Below are 23,138 nucleotides of genomic sequence, written 5' to 3'. Positions count from 1 at the left end.
AGGTTAAGGACAAGATTATAGGGGTGAGTCGTAGTTCACTCAGAGGAAGGAAAACAAAGTTTACTGCCAAGCATGGTTATTTTTATCTCACAAAGCATCTAGCGAAACTACACGCTTCTACTGAAGTCAGAAAGTCTGGCGCTGCAAACACTGGTGAGCCAGGTGCAGCTCACATTAGCTTGGAAGACCAAGAAGGAGCCACACTGTTCAAACAGACAAGGCCTCTTTTAACATCACCACCAGCTCCATGATCTGTAAGCCAGGACTGATTGTATTGTATGTTGGTGACAACATGCTTACCATACCAACTGTTGAGTCTATTACTTTCAGAGAACTAACAGTAAAATACCAACATGCTGAAAATAGCTACAATTTTACTATACATTATTAGATTTTTGTCCCTTCACACTGCCACAGCGACGCTAAATACATGAGTATGGAAGCAAAAAGAAGCAACGCTAGATTGATTTACCCTAGTAACTACTTACTTTATAGTTCACTCACTAAAGCTGGGCACACATATGCATATTAACGAGTGTCAGTGTAATACACTTACAGGACAGTTCATAAATAGGTCTTATGGTAGTGACAAATGTATAGACCTGGGATTTCATCACTGAAAACAATCGAAGTTGACGCCAATCTTTGACAGCAGTGCATTTTTTTTGTGTTGGCCTTGCAGGGGGTCACCATTTTTTACGACACAAGTAAGGCGTGCTTCAAGGAAAATGTTGGGAACCACGGTTCTTGTGATTAACTTTTTTTCAGATTCAACTGTGCTGTGGTGAGAGTGTCTTTTTCCCTCTGACCTGTTCGGAGGACAATTGGAGGCACTCTGACTTGAGATCAGAAATATCAAACATGTTCATTTACAATAAGAAAGTTGTGAGGTTGGAACACCAAGAACCACCAAGCAGGCATGCGCAGGATTGTTATGTGGAAGGGAGAAACAGCCAATCAGGAAGCAAGATGACTGAAGAAAGAACAAATTGAATATACAGCCATGGCAACAATAGTTATTGTGAAGCATGAGTTTCAATGGACATTTTTTGAGAGGGGTCTGGCTGCAAACTGTACATTTCTGACGGACAATCTCACAGACCATTCATGAGAAATCCTATATATCAGCAAGTAATCGCCACAATTTGCATAGACATCATATTTCAAGTTTTCAATTTTTTTCTTAATTCAGCTTTATTTAGTCTGGTGTTACATTCGTGAAATTATCACACTGCAAACATTAAACACAAAGAAACGTTCTAAAAAAACAGAAAAAAGGTGCAGGATTCATTTACGTATAGACCCGTTTTAGCAGTAGTTACACTTACGGTGGCTGGCTTTAGTTTCATTAGCTTTAGCTAAAGCTAAGAGATCTATGCTAGCTATGTAATTAATTTTACTACATAAGCTAAAGCAGTTTAGTTAGCTTTAGAAACATGAGCTTTAGAAAACATAGTCAAAGCTAACCTAGCTACATGAATAATGTACCTACGTAATTTACACAGCTGCTTTGTGAGCTAAGCCTCAGCTACGTTAACTATGAAAGCTAAGTTAGCTTTAGCAATGTCAGCATCAGCATATCTATCTTATTTATCTGATAACGTAGAAAATAGCTTATGTAGCTGCCTTGTGAGCTTAGCTTAAGCAACGTTAGATTGTTAGTTATGTTCATTTGTAATCTAAGGAGCTGTGTAAGCTTTGCTAGCTGTGTTGGAATGTTTCATGGCGGTCAGGCTTTATATTTTCCTGTAAGTAGACAGTATCTTAACTGTTACCTTAACCATAAACAGAAGTTAACCTGATTTTATTTCTAAAGTTTTTGAATTTCTGTTCCACGATAACAGATGAATGGTATTTGTGAGTGGCCATCAGAAATAAACGGTCTGCAGCTAGACTGTCTTGCAATTTCTCTTTTAGCTGTGGCAACAAAACGAGTGTTTACTAATGTGTTCGGTAAAAACATACATCAAACAAAATGACAAGAGACAGAGCTGGACCGAAACTGCTACCACAACAGATGTAGCCGGTAGCTAACGGTTAGCCACATTAGCTTGTTGCTGGATTTAGTTTTATGAGTTGAGAGCAGGTGGAGACTTGGGTAGTCGTCAAGCAGAATCTGTTAGTGTGTGGTTCCACGTCACACACTACCCAAACAAAGAGGTTAAATCAGTGATTATTTGTTGCCATGTGTGGGTTCTTTCACACTGAAGAAATGTTCAAATGTTTTAAATCTTTCAGTGTGTGGCACAATGAAAGAACTAACTTATTTGCTCATCACTGCTGATTAAAGACTTTATGATAAGACTTCCTGTCATTAATACAATCTTCACATCATGACAAGAACAGCAAGGGGATTGCCCACAAGAGGGCACAAAAAACATTGCAAGCCAAAAGTTCTCACAGGAGCTTTAAGTGAATTTCACTGTGTCTGTGTGTTTTTTCTTTACCTGTATGTACTGAGAGTCAGTCTCAAATCCCACATCTGGATAAACAGCGTTTGGTTCAACATGGTTCCCACTGAGCTGCTGATGCCGGTCAGTCCTCCGGTCTACCTCTGTCTCACGTCTCACTGCCTGTGGACTGGGCCTCGTCGTGTCCGGCCTCTGCCTGTAGGCTGCGTTCGCCAGATGTGAAGGCAGCTGGTGTCCCTGTGGGAGAGCTGAGCCAGCTTGCACACTTGGTCTGGGGTTGCCCCGATTCCTTCGCAAGATCTGAATCTCATGGCCGTTTTCCTGTGGAGATAAGTTGTTACGACGTGAGGAAGTTGGGTTGCGATGGAGGGCGATCTCATGGCCTCTCACAGGAGAAGAGGGGTTGTAGGCTGGGACTGATGATGGAGCTGGAGGAGAGACAGAATGGAATCTTGGCTGAGGCCTGGAGGATGGAGGAGCTGGCTGTTGAATGTCGATTCTCCTTTGTGTACTGCAAATGACACCCAGGTCCTCAGAGTGGGAGCAGTCATTGATTCCCCAACCATTGGAGCGACACTCTGCAATTGAGAGCTCCATCCCCTTGCAGCGAACATTGTCCAACCAGATCAAGCCTGCCAAGAAAGGGAGAAAAGTCATGAAATCAAAAGAAATACTAACCTAAGAATAAATTGTTCACAAATGGACTGAACATACCTTGTCCCTGGCCAAACTTGGCACTATGTGCCCAGGTTATGCCACGCTGGAAGCCCAGCTGTCGGCACACTACATTGGCCAGGTTAAGATCAACCTCGTCATCACACACTGTGCCCCATGCACCATTGTAGAACACCTCCACACGTCCCTCATGTGTACCACGCCGGCCCATGCCTGCTAGACGCACATGCACCTCCTGGGCAGCCAGCGGAGGGGGGGAAAGGTGAAGCAGGAGGAGGAGTGTGGACAGGGAGCTTAGGAACAGCATCCTGCAGGAAAATCAAATAGAAGAAATGTGACAATAGATAAAGAGCAGATAAAAAGTACAGTGAACAGAGGGAGCACGTAAAGCAGGAGCCCCTAAATATATACACACTTGCTACCACAGAAATTCAACAAATCACACAAAGCCATGAAAGTCACATTCCAAACTCTGTCAAAACATATAATTAGAAACTCCTCTTCTAACCGTGCTGGGACATTCCACTGCAAAAGGAAAGATTGATAGATGCTATTATGCGTTAAAATAATCATTCAAAGACAGTTAAAGGCTTGAGAGATGTTGTGAAAACGTAGCCGTCAGTCTGAGCCAGTGAGAGCACAGGGAGTAATAACCAAATCTAAAAGTAGCCCCTCCATCCAGCCAACGGAAACTTTGGCTTTCCGCAAACCCTCAAGTTGAGCTGCATGCTTTTAGCCAACAGACACAAAAGCAAATAAACACAGTCATAAAAATGTTCTCACACATAAATAAGGTAGCAGGCCTGCAAGTGTGAGAGACAGTTTGGTTAATGAGCAATGATTATTTCAGGCTCAGACTGGCCCTAAAAATCATCAGAGATAAGGTGCAGGAGGAGAGCAGATCTGGAGAATGAGGAGACGGTTAATCAATTTAGGTATCAAGTACTGCCTTTCATACACTACTGCACAATAAAAAAGTACATTAAAGATCTAACTAAGGATGGAAAGATAAGAGCTTATAAGTTCAGACACCTCCTGGGATGAAATCTTAAATTTGAGAAGATAAAAGATGTAGAAAAAGATATAAAGGAAAAAAATGATGCTGAAGTTGAACTCACCTCTCTGAGGATCTCAGCCTAGAGTCACTGAGAGAAAGAAGGGACAGAGCACTGGAGGAAAAGAAGGCAGTGAGTTTGGTCCTGCTATCCCTCTATTCTCCTCTCCTCCCTCCCTCTTTCTTCTTCTGTCACTCCCTCAGATCTACTGCTTCATCCATCCCTCCCATTTTTCTTCATTTATGCAACTTTTTTTTCTCCTTTTTTTCCTCAGGTCACATGTGTCGTCTTCATCTCTCTATCAAAACAATACAGACAATGGAGGCTTACACTGAGCACAATAAAGAAGGGCAAAAAGACAGACTATCAGAATAATGAAAAAGAGTTTCACATCTCTTCTGCTGTCTAATTTAACTACCATGATTGAAATGATTGTGTCATAATGTGTGCATACCAGCACAAACCTGTTAACACTTGTTTTATCTACCACTTGGGTTTAATTCTGCAGTTACAGGTTGTTTAAATCACACAGCCTCTCTCTGTACACATGGTCAGGATACACGTACACGTGAGCTCAGCTTATTATAGACTATCATTTGACAAGGCTCCTTTTTCTCCTGATCCAGTCAGTGTAAATGTGTTTTATACAGTTTATTGAATGCTATGTTTAAACTATACTATACTGTTTCGTCTTAATATGACTATGAGATGGGAAATATGTCCCCCTCTGATATCCAAAGAGAGATGAGAGAAAGGATGCTTTTTTTAATCTAAAACATTGGTAAAATAATCCATCCATGGATGATGCGATTGGTGCAGCGTGACTAGTGGTAACAGGTTATGGGTCATTTTTATTAAACATTTCTGCCACCACACTGTAAGTGTGAAAAACAACTGAATTCCAGAGGATTTTTGTCATGATAAGCTTTACTCTGCACCGCATTCCATAAAACAGGAATATGATGCTATGATTTCCACCCAAACATAAACACTGTGCTACATTGCCTGTATCTACTGTGATGTTGTGTTCACACCAGAGCAAAATCACTGGTGCAAGTAAAGTACATGTAAAGTCAATGTAAACAAGCGCGTAGACATGAGTTCACCTCAGACGGCGCAAATGCTACAAACATGTGACAAACAAACACACACGCCACAATGGCCAATCAGCATAGAGATCCTCCAGACATGAACAGAAGATCCCTGAAGTCCCAGCCTGGGGGAGAGGAGGTTCATTCAACCAGCAAATCAAGGACAAACTTGTGGTGTTTGTCTGTGGCTACCTGAGCTACACAACAAAACGTGTGTGTTCTACAGGCATACGAATAAAAAAAGAGCTCTCTTGGAGGAAAGTGAGGTTGGATTGGCTGGTAAGTTGTGAAAATTTTTGTCTATCACTTTGTCACAGCAACAGAAACAAAGCAGCAATCAATGTGATTGCCTACAAGACTCGAAAGTGGAGGGGCTTCCTTCTCCTACATCCTTCTCCGATTTCAGTCAGTTATGAACAAACATGGCTGAGCTTGACTGCTTTGAGGGCATTGCTGCTTTGTATCTGCTCTGACTTCACAAGTTTCTCCATCAATTTTCTGTTGAATGGGCTTCCTCCCCCTAAGGCTGGGCCTTTGCAGATCCTTTAGACATATGTGAAATATGTCACTGGAGAATCTCCATACTGATAGGCCATTGTGGCACGAGTGGTTCACTTGAGTTCAGATTTTTTTTAACTCTCCGAATAAGCGAATTAAATAAACAGCACGTTGACTGTGACGCAAATTTGCCTCATTTGCGCAATTCGCACCGCACTCTCCCAGCATTCGCGTCACCTGAGGTGAATATACATGTCATGAACTTGCATGAATAATTTACTCACATCTGGTGTGAACATAACGTTAGTGCTGAGTGTCAGTTAAAAAATATCTAAGGAGTATGATGACTGACAAACAGAATGGAATAGCATTGAAGAATATAAGAGAAATAGATGGGAGAGATAATGAATCATCTTTTAGATAGGAATAAAGTTTGTTTTCATTATTTCATTTTCTTATCTGGCTTGTCATTGTTAGTAATGGTAGATCTTTATCTCTTTTTTTTTTTTGCTTTTCTTTAAAAATGATTGAATCAACTGCCTGCTAGGTACCAACTTTTACTTCACGTTACTCTGGAATAGCTTAAAAACAGGCCCAGTACAATGCTTTCACTGTTGTTTTAAGAGTAATTTGTTCAGCTAGTGGCTTATGAGTTTTGGTGCAATAGGTGCATGGCCTCGCACTCTCTCTCTCTCCCTCTCTGTGTGTATGTGAATGCCATTCACATTCACTCCTATAGTTCCTTCCTTCTTGATATCCAACATGCTAGCAAAACTCCTCACCTCTCAAATGTTTTCGTCGGGGGGGGGTACAAAATTAGCAAACAAGCTGCTAGCTAGCTAACATGCTTCTACAAATCATATATTTGTAGTTTGATTGAAGACAGCAGGATTTGTCTGTAGATATGAGGTGTTGTAAATTCGTCCTAGCAGTTTGACATATAATCACTAAGGCTGCCAGCTTTAATTTATTAATCACAATTAATTAAGATCCATCATAAATTTATTATTATTAGTTCTTTAATTGCCATTAATTGCAACATCTCTGTGCAGTTACAGTGAAGGACACCACCACTCCTTAAGGTCTCAAATCACTTTAAAAAAAACTCACATACAGCTCAGTGGACAAGTAAACATCCACCCCAGTGCAATATCCACATGTTGGTATGTAGCCAATGAAGGTTGCATTGTTTGAAATACACAGATCCTTGTTTCTATTTACACATGTGACTGTTGTCCATATATCTGCAAATACAACTCCAATTCCAAAATAGTTGGGTCGCTGTGTAAAAAAAGGGCATGAGGACCATGAACATCAAATATTGACTTGGCCTTGTCCCTTGCACACCAAGATTTCTCCAGATTCTCTTAATCTTTTCAGGTATTATGTCATGTAAATGGTGGGATATTCAAAGTCTTCTCGATTTTACGTTAAGGAATATTTTTCTGAAATTGTTCCACAATTTTAAGACATAGTATTTCAAAGTTGGGTTAACCTCTGCCCATATTTACTTCTGGAAGACTCTGCCTCCCTAAAATGCTCCTTTTATACCAAGTCATGTAACTGACCTGTTGTCAATTAACATTTTAAGTTACAAAATGCTCCTACAGCTATTTTTTAAGAACCACTGACTTTTCCATCTTTTTGTTTGTTTTTGAGATGTCTTGCTGCCATCAAATTCAAAATCAGTTCCAACATTTGTTATTTTTGTTGTGAATAACATTTGGGTTTATGAGATTTGCAAATCATTACATTTAGTTTTTATTAATATTTCATAAAATTGGGGTTGTAAATGGATAATGCCTGTTAAAGTGTCCCACACAGGGAAGTGGACACCTTTACTGATAGAAACATGTAGCTATGTGGGGAAGACAATTTTGCCGTTTCATTGCCATTTAGTAGTTTTAAATGTATTGTCTAACAGACAAAAACAGGACTATTGTAGTAGTTGCCTTGCCAGGAATTTAGCGGCCCTATGAGTTAAATTAAGCCAACTTTAGCCATTCAAATGTTTGTTTGCATATTTTATCAAATTATGTCGTATAACTTTTTTTTTTAATGTATCAGTGTACTAACCTGATCTGCCAGATGGATGTGTTTCACACATCCATCTGGTAAACCTTCAATACTAAGCATTTGGGAAAGGACAGAGAATTTGAAAAAAACTTGGAGTGTGATTGGATGAATGCTCTGTCTGTCACATCTTTATGGGCCAATCAGAGCAACAAAACACATGACGTAGCTGTGACTGAGGTGCGCGTGCGCAGCTACCGAAGAATAACGCGAACCATGGCGACTACAGACATGTCAGTACACAACTTTTGTCGTTTTTGCAAAGAAAACAACTCACTGCTGTTCTCTGATCTTCTTTTAATGAAGAAATATCATCAAGTTCTGATAAAACTGGCACTTTAGCAGCATCCACGCTAAGCTCTTCCACCATAATTTGCACCGGCCTCTTGCTGCTGCTTGCTTACGTCATGACTCCGCCATGCCTGAAAGTGCTGCCCTCATCGCTGATTGGTCCTGTCACTCCCTAACCAGGCCCAAACGGTTCAGATGGGAGCTTTGCAAGATGGATTCGCCAGTGAGAAACGAGGAAATGAGCATATCCATCTGCTTTGCAAGGTTAGTAATGTACTACTATCGAACGAGAAATCCTGCTCTATTTCTTATCACACTAGCCTGTGTGCTAGTTAGCATGTTGTTTGCTAAACTAGCACACTTCCAAACAGTCTCTCTGAAATTCACCACTAAGTTCAATTTGTTTAATTTACTCAAGGCACAGTCCACATGGCATGCTGGATTTCATATTCATCATAGAGATACGTATCTTATGTATGTATCAGAATAAAGTGCATGCTGGTTCCAGAAGTGAAAGTTAACGCCTAGTTCATCACACAAGGCAAAAGAAATGGCACAGCCTCTCCACACACATAAACAGAGCTGGCAAAGTCCCATACCCACAGTTAGTGGTGTCATGAAATAAATACTGTGTTAGAGCGCAGAGTTGCCTGTCTGAACTCCCTCGCTCTTTGCATAAAGTTCAGTTTCATAACATCCTCAGTCGTGGCAGCTTCTCAATGAAAAGAAGCTCTCTCTAAGAATAGAGACGGGCTGTCGCTGTGCCTCCCTGTCCAGAAGAAGAGCAGCATGTTACAAAAGATTAAGCTACAATGATTAATTTGTAATCAAAATAAAATTGAAGTTACTCTATTCAAGTGTAAAGAACATGCACCTGCTTCAATGATAAATGGGGCTGATTTTTTTTTTATTTTAGTCCTTCTTCAATGTTGAAATTCATTTTGTTGATAGTGTGATTGCAATTTACCACAGAGAAAACATCTAAGCTTTCTGATGATGTGTATCGATACTCTTTTCACACATATTAACATCTCACATAGCCTATGTCAAACTTATCTTCATGTCTGAGTGATTTCAACATTTCAGAACATCTGTAGGAATGTGTAACATTCCTACGGATGTAATTCATACATACACACTATATTATTTTTATTTTATTTATGTTACCAGGAAACAATAAGATTCAGAATCTCTTTTTCAAGAGTGTCCTGGCCAAAAAAACAGCAGCAGCACAGTGAATAAAGTTTCAGACAAACATGAGCAGGAATAACAGCATACTAGAAAACAACTACACCACAACAAAACATTTATAGAAGTTACTTTTGTAAGGGAATACAGCTCAGAATGATCAAACATGACGGGAGACAAGATACTTAGGCTTAAGAGCTCCCTCTAGTGTAGTCATATCAAAATTAAAGAAAAAAAACCTTTCAAAGTAAGACACATAAATTCCACTCTAAGAAAAAATGTTGACTTAAATGTATTAACTTTATCATTTATTCATTTTTTGTTTATCCTTTATTTTAGCAGGGAGAACCCACTGAGACCAAGGTCTCTTTTCTGCCCTGCAACAATACAGTGCAATACAGGATTAGAAAAACATGTACAACATGGTTAAAATAGTTACAAATACATTCATTAACACATATTCATAATTGATAACCCATGCCCTGGTTAGTAAAATCACAGTTTAAGGCAGCTGCAATCACCTTCCTTATATAGTTAAGACACAACCTCTTTAAAAACGCTGTATGATACCAAAGAGGGCAATCTTTTGCAAACAAACGTTACCAAATAGAGCAATGCAAAGCAAAAAAAAAAAAAAAAAAACCAAAAACAAAAAAAACACACTCATGGATTTGCCAGCCAATGAAAACATGAAATACAATCAGTAGAAGACATACAAGGCAAGATAGGTTGGATTTGTCTCCTCTGACAGAAATGCTCCATGATGGTGGGAGATTTCTGACTGAAGCCCTCTGACACATCAAGCGGTGCAACGATGGATGTGATCCTCCAACCTCCACTGCTTACTTGTTATTTCTATTAAATCGTAATCACAATACTGGGGGGAAAAATGGCAATTAGATTATAATTGCAAATTGTTTAGCCCTACAGTAAATACACCTCATACACTGTTAAACCAAACAAGTTTAGCATACCCAAAATATTTGTTGAAACTGATTATGTCAAAGTTTTTAAGTAGTGGAAAGAAGTTTTTGAGTAGACTCGAGTTAAAACATATAATTTACACTACAATCCCAGATGAGCTGATAGAACTGAAAACATTAGAGGCAGCTGATTACATAAAAATCTAAGTAACTGAAAAAAAAACAGTTGTTGATCAGTAGCCGTTACTTGGCCATTTCTACTTGTATCAATTCAATTTTACTAATATATGATGGGTTAACTTATTTTTTTAGTTTAAATACATTGTGGAAACTATCCTGCACTTAAAAATTCTGTCTACATCCAACTCACAGCATGTTCAAGTATTTTTCTTAGAGCTACATGTACATCAACCACCATTCTCCCTTATTATAATGCATTAATGCCACTGAAGGTAGGCCTAAGTGACTAGAACTGAAAGCCCTGAGCCCTGACAGGAAGTCATCTTCCATCATGTTCAGTATACTATCCTCAGGTTGCTCCCCACAGATGACACTTCTCTGCATCTGGGCAAAAGTTAATTTAACTTAATTTATCTTTTTTTGTTTTGTTTTGTTTTGTTTTTGTTTTTTTGTTTTTTTGTTTTTTTGTTAAAAATTCAAGACACAGTGAATTTTTTTCCTAAAAGGAATAATTTAGGTAATATAAGCCAATCTTCCAGCCTGACTTTGTTATATTTACTCAGTTTCATTCTGTGTTTCAAACTACAAAATACTACAATAATGTGAATAAATGCCCCCTGTGATGCATTGTGGGTATTTCAAATGAATGATAAATGGCTTTTCTAACAATCAGGACTAAATATGCTGCTAACTGAAGACATGGCAGTGATGATAGATCAGGTTGGTGGGATTCAAATCTGAGGACACGTAGGCAGAATTTTCCCATGATGCGATGATGAGTGTTTATTTTATATGTTTAGATGTGTTTAAATGTGATCAACTGAGTTTAGATGTTGAATGCTGTACAGAGATCACAGCTAGGATTCCATTGTATCATTGATTTTGATGGTCAACACTTTTGCACCATGAATGAAAAGAGGACTTCCTGAAAATGAGTTCAAGTATCTGACATAATTTTGAAGTCAAAAATTCAACCATTGTGTGCTAATCCTTTTGATAAGGGAACATCATGAGGGTGTGAAAACAAATATAGATATTTCCTCTGCAAGCATTGAGAAAGGTGTTTCTAATGAACATCACTACTGGGAGCCAATCATAAATTACATTATTTGAATTATTGTATAAGAATGCATTGAGAGCATGAGCCATTTTCACAAGCTGAGAGTATTTGAAATGACATGTATTTAAAAGAAAAAATTTAGTCACTCACAGATTGGTCTTGTTGAGTCTACTTGAAAATGTAAATAAATTTCACTTCAGTTTTTTTGTCCTTGAACAACAACAAAGCAGTACTTTTTACTAAGATTAATCCAGCTAAAAAAAAAAAAAAAAAAAAAAGAAAGAAAGAAATTTGTTGCAAAAACTTGCCTAGGTTTTTCTAGGTAGAGTGGGCTAATTATTCTTATCAGTGTAACTCAGCCTGCTTCACTCATGGTGCAAGAGCTTCTAATGCCCAAAGGCATTCTGGGAAAGCTACACAGATTAAGGCATAATTGTCAAAATGTAGGAGTATTGTTAACTCAAAACTGTTAAATATGTTCTATTAACTCAGAAAAGAAGGGTTAAAATAACTATTTGGTATTGTAAATTTAACAACCTTCAACTGTTCAGTGTAAAGTTTTTATCCAAAAGACGGCCCAGACCTTGTTCTGCATTTCATAAAGGACTATTTTTCCACTCACTTTATTATCAAAGTTTTTATTTTAATCAAAGTCTTATCTCATCCTGTTCTCATTAACCCAATATAATGTTTCAGCTCTTGAGCTTAGTGTCTCTTTAACATGAGAAAATCTCTAAAAAGGACATCAAGCTTGATAAGAGTTTATGTAAAAATAGTAGAATGGGAGAGCCTATTGATTTTGTCTTCTGCTTTTTGTTGCTTTGCATTGTGGGACCAGAGCAGAAGAGACCACATGTTTTCAAATAAAGGAAGAGAAGTCTAGGCTCGCAATTAGCTTCCCTTACACGCTCCTCATAATGAAGATTAAAAAGTGTGCCAAAGTCAGATTTGGCATGGAGCATATGCTCAGAATGTATCATTTAAACTGCTCATAAATGTACAGAACAACTTGATGAACCAATGTGTTCTTTTTTTAGATTTATGAAGATCTTACAGCAGTGCTGTGAAGCATCACAGTCGACTGCAGCACATGATCGTCTGTAATTAAACACAATTCTGCCAAAACGAACCAAGCAGTGTGCATGACACTAACCATAGTCTGCAATTAAGGGACAAATTTATGTCTTAATTATTGTCTGCAGCGAGAATCCTGCTTAATTTACCAACACATATTTACTAAATAGCTTTTGCTTTGTCATCCCTTTCTGTACGAAATTAAAATGCCATGAGACTATTTGTTCTATACCAGTTTCTTTATGTCTGCATATTAGCGGTATGAGTTACTCTAAAACATTACCATGGTTTGACTACTTTTTTATCAAGTTTTGTTGCTACCTTCATACAACGGATGACTGCTTGTTCTATTAGTGTAACAGGTATGAGAGTCTTTGTAAGAAGTTCTTGTGGAGTCTTTTTGTTTTAATATCATTGCTAGTGTGAATGAATCTGATCAGAAGCAGTGCATTTCTAAAAGCAACAAGGTAGCATTGTTTATAAGGAGAAATTATTCTTAATGTTTCCAGTTATGTTATCATCTCTGGTCCTTTATAATCATTCTTTGAGACCAAATACGACTCTGTGCCTGTATTTTTTTTAAAAGCTTTCCTGTTAACAGAATCCTTATTGAATATGAAATATAACAATAACCAAGCAAAAACTCTGGTGTTAAGGGAGGCCCTAATGGTCAAGTGGTAAGTCACAACCTCTTAATGTAGGCTATGTTCCTCCCACTGTGCAGTCAGTTCAAATCTGACCCATGGCTCCTTTCCCACTTGCTCTCCACACTGTTAACCAAATTTCCCTCTTCATCTACTGTCATATACCTATCAAATAAAGGCATTTAAGCCTGGGGATAAATCTTAAAACCACATGTGTTTAGTATCCTGACAGCGTGGTGACAGTTGGGTATCGTTTACGGTGAGTCATGCACTTGTTTCTCTCGATGAACAGGGAGTGGGTTTTACAGGTAATGTCCTTCTCAGTTGTAACACGGGACTCCTCCAGGTGGGCCAGGGAGGCTCGAGCCTCACTCAGCTGCTGGTGCAGAGATGCCAGAGTGGCATCAATCTGCTGTACCTCTCCCTCTAAACTACACACACAGGAGGCAAATGAGAAGAGATGGTTATTAAAGATAGAGTAAGACAGGACAGGGTGTCTTTGTTTGTATGTTTGTGTGTACCTGAGTTGGGGTTCGTCTCTGCAGAGCTCCATGTTGGGTCTGAGAGAACGGAGATAAAGTCTGGACTGGGCGACTCTCAGTGGAGCCTCTTTGTTATGGATGGCTTGCTGTAAAGCCACAATGTTCCTCTCTTGGGCCCCAATCTGCTCCAAGGTCTACACACAGTAAACAACCATTCCATTAATCAGTTCGTAAATCATTCACAGATATAGTTACTGTTTTTAAAGATTTGTATGTAACATTCGATGAGAACTGTGTAGAATCTACTTGTACTGAGTAGATTTATAGATTGCTACTTTTAGTTCTACTTAAGTACATTTTATCCAAAGTAATTTTACTTTTACTTGAGTACAATAGTCTAGTACTTTTTCCATCTCTGACAAAAAGGCCCCTTGAGTTGTTTGTATACCTGTGTGAGCTTCGACTCCAGCTGGGTCTTGGCCTCTATCAGCTCCTCACAGCGCTGGCTGAAAGCTCGGTCCACACTGGAGCACTGGACCCTCAGGTCCTCTGTGGTGTCCTGCAATACATGCTCTACTAGCACTCTGACAGATGCGAAAAGAATCAGTGTTTTTATGAAAACTTTTAACAGTGAATCATATAAAACCTGATTTTGAGTAGCACACTGACCGGAGACTGTTGGTGGCCTGTTCTTCCTGTAATGCCTTGAACAGATTGTCTTGAGTAAACTTTATCCACACGGTGCGGTTAGACACCCTGACAAAAACCAGAGGAGATAATGTGTAAATGTTATTCTTATTTTGTAAAATGATAAATACATTTCATGTGCTTCTAAGCAGGGCTGTCTCTTGCTATAGGCGGACTACGCAAATCCAAACGGCCCCGCAAGCCGGGGTCCCTAGGGGTCCCTAAAGCTGAATGTTCATTCTCATCTAAGGAGAATTTAAATTACCTTTCTTGCTCCCTTATATGCTTAAAAAATGTCAGAATAAAATAAGCCACCATGATGAACTGAGGGTGTTGTTGTGCAGATGTCTGCAATGTCTCAAATATTTGCCACTTAACATTACTTTAAGATTACTCAAGATTAATTTATTAAGTTTATAGTGTATTTTATAGGTCAAAATTAACAACATTAGTTATTATTAAGTAGCTAATAGATATTAGGCCTATTGTTGAATATTTTGGACTGCTGCAGCAGTGGATTATTGCTGACTCAACTGAGTTGGTTGCAGTCTCCCTCTTTGCCACATTTAATAGAATATTTATTGTGACAATACAGTTTGCTTGTTTGAATGATCCTGCCTCCATTCCTACAGCCGAGTTAAATGTTGGATGTAGTATCTTGTTTTATGCAAAAGAACCATAATATCACAAACTGAAGTAAGTGTAATGTAAACTATGTTATGCTCTACCCACAGATGAAAATATAGGTAAACAGCACAAATAATTTAATATGAGAGGTTATCATGACTGCAGTCCATTGTGCTCAAGAAGTCTATTGGATTGTGGCATGTCTGTAGATTATCTAATGGATTAGGAATCTCTCCATTGTTGTGAAGCAAATTAGGGGCCCCCAAGCAGCATCCTGCACAGGGCCCCGACAAAGCTAGAAACTGCCCTGCTTCAAAGTTTGAACATGACACATGTTGACTCACTGGTCCAGCATAGCAGCAGAGCTGGGGTGGTGCCGTGTGTCGGGGCTCATGTTATTATATCTCCCACTGTGGTCATCAAAACTGTAGGCCTGGTATTTATCAGACCAGTCCATCTCTAGCGTCTGCTTGACCTCTCTGTTCATCCTGACAGACACAAAGGCACATTCATGTAGGAGAGGGGAAGAAAGAGACAAAGTAAAACTCTCTAGAGACATTATTTGTGACTATGAAAATGAAATGAATGTCTTTAGAGATGTTATTTATAGCTGCGTATCTAAATATATTTACTAATCTTTTAATCGTCTTCATGTTGTGATGGCTGCACGGTTAGAAGATGCAAAAATAAAGTTTACAACTGGGTTTGAGCACTCACTTGATCTGACTGACGACTTGAGCTGTAGTTCTCTTTAGAAGAGCCTGGATGCTCCGTATCAAATCCACCTCCTGCGACACAATCAAGTTCATGTTAGTGTGGGTCACAGTGCGTCCCGTACTAGTTTCATTTTAATTTTACACAGAATTTTATAGAAGCCCAAGAATCACTCAAAGGACATATAGAGAAGTAAAATGTAGCTGAAGCAATCAATTTTTTTTATCAATCTGCACGTTGCTGTTTGGATAAATACATAAATGGGTTTCAGGTATGACAGTTTTGATCAACTTAAGTCATGTTATTTCAGTTAGATCTGTTTAAAAGAAAAAGGCAACAAAATACCTTTTCAAAACTGGATAAAGCAACAAAGAATTCATTATTAGAATGAAAATGAAAACATTATTTGCTTGAAATACTAAATTCTTATTTTCATTTACCAATTGCAGCAGGTTAACAAACTCTAATTGTGACCAGATTTTAATTTACAATTCACCAAGTACCTCAGAATCATATCAGTGAGTTTTAACTTTTTTTAGAGTGATAGATACCTCTTACCCCTTAAACACAAAAATCTTTTCAAATGGCAGAAAAGGACCAAGATAGTTTGCTTCAAGTAAAAGCCCCGTGTTATTTTTTTCTTTTTGATAAAATAGTAATACATTATAACCAAAACAATATGCTTAGCAAAGATTTTAAAAAATTCATGTGCAGAATGCTTCATACAAAAAAAAGTTTGTTTTATTTTGTATCAATCAGTGCCTTTTCACATATGTTAGTGCCTTAAAAACTGTGTATTACTGTATAAGTGCATATTTCATTTATTATTACCTGGTATTTTTTTACCCTTTGTCATTTAACCATTTCAGACCAATCAGAGTTGGATGTGGTGATGATGTCATCTGGGAGGTAAAGGTGTTGATCTGAAAGGGGCAGGTAAATATGGAGCCCTAATAATGATAACATGATTGATGATTTTTTGCAAATAACAGCTGTTGCTTTAAGTAGAACTTGTCCGACTTCTGTGTCAGATGTAGTCAGCTTGAGTTTGGTGATTGATCAGGTGGAAATGATCTCATTAGTGAATAGAAATAATAATAGTAGAAATAAGTAGAAGATATTTTGCATTGTTTAACTCAGTTTTTCTTAAAACCTTAACCATCCTTAGACTATCTGTGGAGACACATAATACCAGAGAAATATAGAAGTTAAAGCTCTTAAAAAAATACCCCTCATGCCATTGTGTATGTTTGTTTAAAAATGCAGAAGCTGGCATCATCCTTCCCTTTTTCCAAAGAGAACCCTCAATCTAGACCCCTCTCCTGCCTAGCCACCCTCCCCAGATTTTTTGCTTCCCCTGATGCCATGCCTCACTTTTATTGTTTCTCTGTACAGCATTTGTTATGGAGGTTGTAATTACCTTGAGCAGCTCTTTCTCCACAGAGTCTCTGACCAGGTCTGGTCCCAATCTTCTTGTTCTGCAGTTCAGATTATCTGTGGCGATGGCGTATGGAGTCTCAGTGGCATCCAGCGCCTTCTCCAGCCTAGTCTTCAATGTAGACAGTGCTTGTGTGTCAGCTAGCAGCTGCTCGATGTGCCGCTGCAGCTCTGACTTCCAGTAGTGGATGTCTTGTAGTCTCTCACCCAGGAGACGAGTTCCCTCAGCCTGGGTCTTCAGAGTGGCTGCCTCAGCATCCTGGTATAGACTTTTGGACTCTTGTTGGATGCTTTGGGCTTTGTGTTGGTCAGTACCCGCCTGCTGAAGGATGGTGTGGTAGTTGGAAAACCACTCTGCAGGGGTGTATTTAGCAGACCGGTACCCTGCTGTGGCTGAGCCTGAGGACAGTTGTAGGACCTCCGGCTCCATGGGAGATTCCTTTTCTTGGACTCCCTGAGCCACAGACCTGCTGGCATAGTGAGGCCGGGACACCAAAACATCTGAACTCATTTTATGATTAAATTACAGCTGTAAGAAAAACCAGAACTTAAGTGAGCTGTGTTTACAGTAAAGAAAAAGGTAGCTTCTGATGCAGAGTTCACGGTTCTGGAGCAGATCAGGCTAAATGTTTGTTTTGTGTTGCCTGGAAACCCATGTTGGCAGGAGCAGCTCAGGCTGCAGCCTTGGATCAGGTGACTCTGTCAAAGGAGCTGATGGAGACTGTCTTACAAAAACTAAACAAATGAACAGCAGTTAAATTACAATAAATAAAGATCTGCAATTCAGGGCAATTAATCGCAAATGAGATTAAATCACAACATGGCATGCTGCAATTTACAAATCACAGACATTGCAATATTGCTTTAACTTGAAATATGTCAAAATACCAGTTTAATACATTCACTTTGCAGCAGTAGAGATTGTATGCACATTTTGCAAACATTCAATCATCATTTTTTAGAAAATGGTTTACAAAAATTGTCAATTTCATGTTTTATGTAAGTTTTTCTTCATTAAAATGAGTGACATAAAAACAATAATCCTCATTCAATTAAACAATTGATATCAAATTTGCAATATGAGTAAAAATAATTTTAATTAGATATATTTTTTCATCATTCTACCCTAGGTTATTCTATCTAATATTAATGAAGCTTAGCGTTAGCACATGTAAGTCATACCCCTAGCTGCGATTGGCTGATAGCCAGCTGATACCAATTATTGCCTCTCAGCTCCAAAAGCCAATCACAGCTATTTCTCTCAACACAACAGTCCATTTAAAGATGACGTACTGCTCACTAATTCCTGCTTGCATTAATGCTGATGCATCATGCAGCAAAACTTCACCTCCTCCACCCCAGCCTCCTCCTTTATAGCATAGAGCTTGGTGCTCCCTCCTAGTCAGCTTCTGCTACTATAGATTAATTTCTTCTGAATAATTTCATTGTTTCAATGCACATTGTCATAAATGCATCTATCCATATGGAGGTTTCTAGCCATGTCCTCCCTGGAAAGTCAAAACATGCTGCTTGACTAAGTTTAGGTTATAATATAGAATGATTTATTGCTTGAATTTGTTAAAAAATACACAAGATGAGGGACCAAGTAATAATCGCATATCAAATCATAATCGCAATACTGGGGAAAAAAATCACACTTAGATTATTTTTGCAAATCGTGCAGCCCTACTGCTGTGTCAGTGTGTGAATGGATATAAATGGGATAAGTTAATACTGACAGCCTCTCTGCACAGTAGCCTTCACCACAGGCCCACACCTGCCTATAGGCAGACTATGCAAAGCGCGTAGGGCCTCATCGGGTGTACACATTCAGCTTCACTGCTGCAAGAGATGCCTGCTCATTTCTTTATGTTACCATGGCGACAAGTGCTCAGACAGAGCGAGCACTACGGCAAGGACTGGAGACGTTCAAGTAGGCTGAAAGCTTTTGTTGAATGTAGGCAATATGACACCTGTTAGGTTTAGAGATCAATTTTTGGTTTTCAATTTTGCAATGTTGCCTGAAGCTACAATCATTTAAATCAATTTTCATTCTTGTTAATCTACACTCAGTTCCCCATCATGACAAAGTGAAAACTGAATTTTAGAAATTTTGGAAAATTATTAGAAATAAATACTGAAATGTCACATTGACTTAAGTATTCAGACCCTTTGCAAAATACACTTAAAATGTAGCTCAGGTTCCTCCCATGTCTCTTGATCTTTGCTGAGATGTTTCTACACTTTATTTGGAGTCCACTTATGGTAAATTAAACTGATTAGAGTGATTTGGAAAGACACGCCTCTCCACAGAAGTCCTCAATCACCAAACCATGAGGTCAAAGGTGCTTCCTGCAAAGCTCAGAGACAGGATTGTTGCAAGCCACAGATGTGGTAAAGGCTGTAATAAATGTCTGCTGTACTGCACTGAAGGTTCCCAAGAGCACAGTGGCCTTCATCATTCTCAAATGGAAGAAGGGGAGCAATTAGGGGAGAAGGACCTTAGTGAGAGTGGTGACCAAGAACCCGATGGTCACTCTGACTGAGCTCCAGAGATCCTTTGTGGACATGGGGGAAATTCCTAGAACCAACCACCAGCCATCACTGCAGCCCTCCATTGTTCTGTCCTTTATGGCCTCTCCACAGTGCAGAACACATAAAAGCCTACTTGGAGTTTGTATAAAAACACCCGAAGGACTCTCAGACTTTGAGGAACAAGATTCTCTGGTCTGATGGCACCAAGACTGAACAGTTTGACCCCAATTCTAAACGGTATGTCTAAAAGAAACCAGGCAATACTTGTCACCTGCACAACACCATCCCAACAATGAAGCATGTTGTCTTTCTAGCATGGCTGGGAGACTGGTCAGGGTTGAAGAAAAGCTGAATTGAGCAAAGTAGGGAGATATCCTTAATGAAAACCTCTTCCTTAGTGCTCAGGACCTCAGACTGGTCCAAAGGTTCACCTTTGAAAATGACAGTGACCCTCAGGACAGAGCCAAGACAACACAGAAGTGGTTTAGGGACAAGTCTGTGAATGTGCTGGAGTGGCACAGCCAGAGCACTGACCTGAAAAAAAATCTGGTTTCCCTTTTTCATCATGGGGTACTGATTATAGATTAATGAGAGAAATTATGAATATTTGAAGCCTTATAGCCATCATTTATTCATGCTGTACTTGTTTTAATGACCTGCAATCAGATTATAAAATATAATCAGTTAAGTTCTTTATAAGTAATGCACCAAGTAGAAGCACTTTCTGTTGTATTAGTCTACTGATTCAATTATTTTAACTTCATTCACTGTGCTATCAGGTTTGGCTGGATAGCTGAGAGGGTGGCTGTCATCCCACGACTTACAACTGATGGGAAATGTGGAAGAGGAAACACAGGAGTGGTACGCTGGGCTGCAAGCACAGACACAAAGTTTGGGGTGTTTTGCTTCAATGCATCAGGTACAATTTACCTGATCAACTTTAAACGATGCTCTCCAAACTATGGTTAATTTACTTTTGCCTTTATTTTTATGCTTTAGTGTAGATTTAAAGTTTCTAAGAATGGAGGATTACATTCAATTATGTGAAAGCACTAAAGTGAATTGCAAGCTTTACCTTTCTGACTAAAATGTTGATGACTGTTCTCTACATTGCAGATTTAGAGGAAACTAAAGCTCCAACACCCAACCAGCAAAGCTTGACTTCCCCCACCATATAGCTGCAACCCCAACCTCCACACCTGCCTCACCTGTGCCCTCTGTAACAACCAAGCCTCCACCCTCAGGAGAGCTGAAAACAACTAAAGCCTCTGAGCTGACAGCTTTGACTTTAAGTCTACAAGTCCAAACAACAAGTTCAACCAGGATCACCACTTCCACCTTTAGTAAACTGCTCTCCACTCATATTCCTACGCCTCCATCTTACCTCATCACCACAAAAGCCAAAGGTATTAGTTTAGCCTCCTCTACTTCTGCTCATGCCTCAGATCCCTCCTTCACCTCAGGGTTCCAACACAGCCAATGATGGTTCATGAAAAACCTTCTCTGGGAGGTACATTCTTCTCATCCTACATTTTTTTAATTGAACCATCATTCTCTTTTAGTTTTTTCTTTCCAATTATCTTATTCACACTTTTTTTGATGAAAACTGTAGCTGTCAAAGAATTTTTTGAATCTGCAGTTTATCTCAAAATTTAACTTATTAATCATGATGGAGATCCTTTTATGAGGGGCTGTATTATGAATTTGCATTTAAAACAATTTTGTTTCATTTTTTTAAATACTGTCTGAAACATAGGGTAATTGGCTAATAAAGACTGTTTTTTTTTGTTTGTTTGTTTGTTTTGTTTTTGTACAGAAGTATCCAGGCAGATTTCAAAATGTAAATTTGGAGAATCTAAATGGACATCTGGTAACTAAATAATAAATCTGCATGTTAATTTCAAAAGCAAATGGCAATTTACTCAAAGAAAAAAAGGTTCTGGATTTATTTTCTTTGATTTCATCCTGTTCTTCTAACCAAAACCTCTCACAAAGTGGCCAAATATTTTTTATTTGTTAATATATCGAGTATTGATGATAAAATATTTGGTTAAATAGTTAGACCAAATGACTTGTATTTGGTGTCTTTCAATTGAAAAAAAATCACACTTTTAATTAGTGTGTTAACCCCTTAAAATCTTAAATGGCCTGAATACAGGCAGGAGAAATAGTTAAGTGATAGTGATAGTGAAGTTAGTTATGTGTTCAGGGGCCCCTAGTAGTCCAGGGCCTAAATACTATTTACATGACAAGTCATCTTAAATTTTCAGTCGCTTATTTTCTAATTGAACATAATATTTTATTTTAATTCAACATTTGTTGAAAAAAAAAAAAAGGATTTTTATATTAGCATGTTGTATTTTTTTCTAAAATTCACCACAGAGGGGTACTACTGGTCAAATTCACTGTTTGACTAACGACAAAAAATGAAAATGAAGAAGAAGAGTCTGGTCACGTGACCAGGGCAAGAAGCGGCATTTAAGAAAGGAAGCGGATGGTCAGGATGGGAGCACTCTGATGGACAGAGGTGAACTGTTAAAGACAGTTATTGCTTGGGGAAAGAAGGATTTCCTGTATCTGTCCTTGCAGCAGTGGAGCTTCACCAGTCTGTTAGAGAAAGTACTCTGCTGTCTGTCCAGCAGGTGGTGCAGAGGGTGGTCAGGGTTATCCATGATGGATAACAGTTATTAGAGTCTTCCTCTCTGACACCACCACAAAAGTGTCACGTTTGCAGCCAGTCACTGAGCCGGCTCTCTTAATCAGCTTCCCTAGTCTTTTGGTCTCCCCTCCAATGCTGCTCTCCCAGAAGACCACTGCAAAGTACAGAGCACTGGCGACAACAGACTAGTAGAAGATCTCCAACGTCTTGCTGCACATGTTGAAAGAGCTCAGATTCCTCAGGAAATAGAGTCTGCTCATCCCCAGGTACTTGTACTCCTCCACCACGGCGATGTCCTCCCCCTGGATGCACAGCGGTGGTGAAGCTGTCCTCTTCCTACTGAAATCTATCACCAGCTCTCTGGTCTTGGCCACGTTCAGAAGCAGGTGATTTCTCCCTGTCCACTCCACAAAGCTGTCCACCAGCGCTCTGCACTCCTCCTCTCTCCCATCACTTAAACACCCCACCACTGCAGAGTCATCAGAAAACTTCTGCAGATGGCATGGCCCGGACTTGTACAGGAAGTCTGAGGTGTACAAGGTGAAATGCAAAGGAGATATCCCAGTCCCCTGAGGAGCTCCTGTACTACTTTCCATGACACCAGGCTGAACACTGCCCAGTCGGACAAACTGTGGTCTGTCTGCCAGGTAGTCAGTAATCTAGGAGTTGATGGACGAGTCCACACCCATCATCTTCAGCTTCTCACTCAGCAGGTGAGGCTGGATGGTGTTGAATGCACTGGAGAAATCAAAGAAGGTGATTCTCACAGTGCATCCGTTGCCCTCTAGGTGTGAGTGAGCAGCAGGTAGATGGTGGCATCATCAACCCCCAGTT

The 23,138-nt window shown here is 39.2% G+C and overlaps 2 protein-coding genes across 2 annotated transcripts in view; both read right to left on the bottom strand.

The window, feature by feature from the left end:
- Positions 1–4,233, bottom strand: part of LOC121508320 (lysyl oxidase homolog 4-like) — a 39,372-nt gene extending 35,139 nt beyond the window's left edge. Inside the window, exons 1-3 of the mRNA XM_041785084.1 lie at positions 4,205–4,233; positions 3,126–3,394; positions 2,448–3,043 (exon numbers count right to left, since the gene is read on the bottom strand). Of these exons, the coding sequence (XP_041641018.1) occupies positions 2,448–3,043; positions 3,126–3,393 (864 nt within the window). The 5' untranslated portion in view covers position 3,394; positions 4,205–4,233. The remainder of the gene's footprint in view (positions 1–2,447; positions 3,044–3,125; positions 3,395–4,204) is intronic.
- A 9,147-nt stretch (positions 4,234–13,380) lies between these two features.
- Positions 13,381–17,621, bottom strand: tekt4 (tektin 4). Its single transcript, XM_041785102.1, has 7 exons — positions 17,094–17,621; positions 15,677–15,747; positions 15,304–15,447; positions 14,315–14,401; positions 14,094–14,229; positions 13,685–13,839; positions 13,381–13,594 (listed from the first exon to the last, which is right to left on the bottom strand). The coding sequence occupies exons 1-7, from the start codon at positions 17,619–17,621 to the stop codon at positions 13,381–13,383; spliced, it is 1,335 nt and encodes a 444-aa protein (XP_041641036.1).
- Positions 17,622–23,138: the final 5,517 nt, after the last annotated feature.

This window comes from Cheilinus undulatus, linkage group 4, assembly GCF_018320785.1.
Source record: "Cheilinus undulatus linkage group 4, ASM1832078v1, whole genome shotgun sequence".
NCBI classification, from domain to species: domain Eukaryota; kingdom Metazoa; phylum Chordata; class Actinopteri; order Labriformes; family Labridae; genus Cheilinus; species Cheilinus undulatus.
The sequence above is the reverse complement of the archived record's forward strand: the minus strand, read 5'-3'. Positions and strand labels throughout refer to the sequence as shown.

Bases quoted from the DNA above. Each gene is read 5' to 3' on its own strand.
- tekt4 (XM_041785102.1), bottom strand. From the start codon at position 17,621: ATGAGTTCAGATGTTTTGGTGTCCCGGCCTCACTATGCCAGCAGGTCT. The intron at 15,448-15,676 runs GTGAGTGCTCAA...TGTGTCTGTCAG, and splicing joins CAAGTCGTCAGTCAGATCAA to GATGAACAGAGAGGTCAAGC. The intron at 13,840-14,093 runs GTATACAAACAA...TACTGTGTGTAG, and splicing joins TGGAGTCGAAGCTCACACAG to ACCTTGGAGCAGATTGGGGC.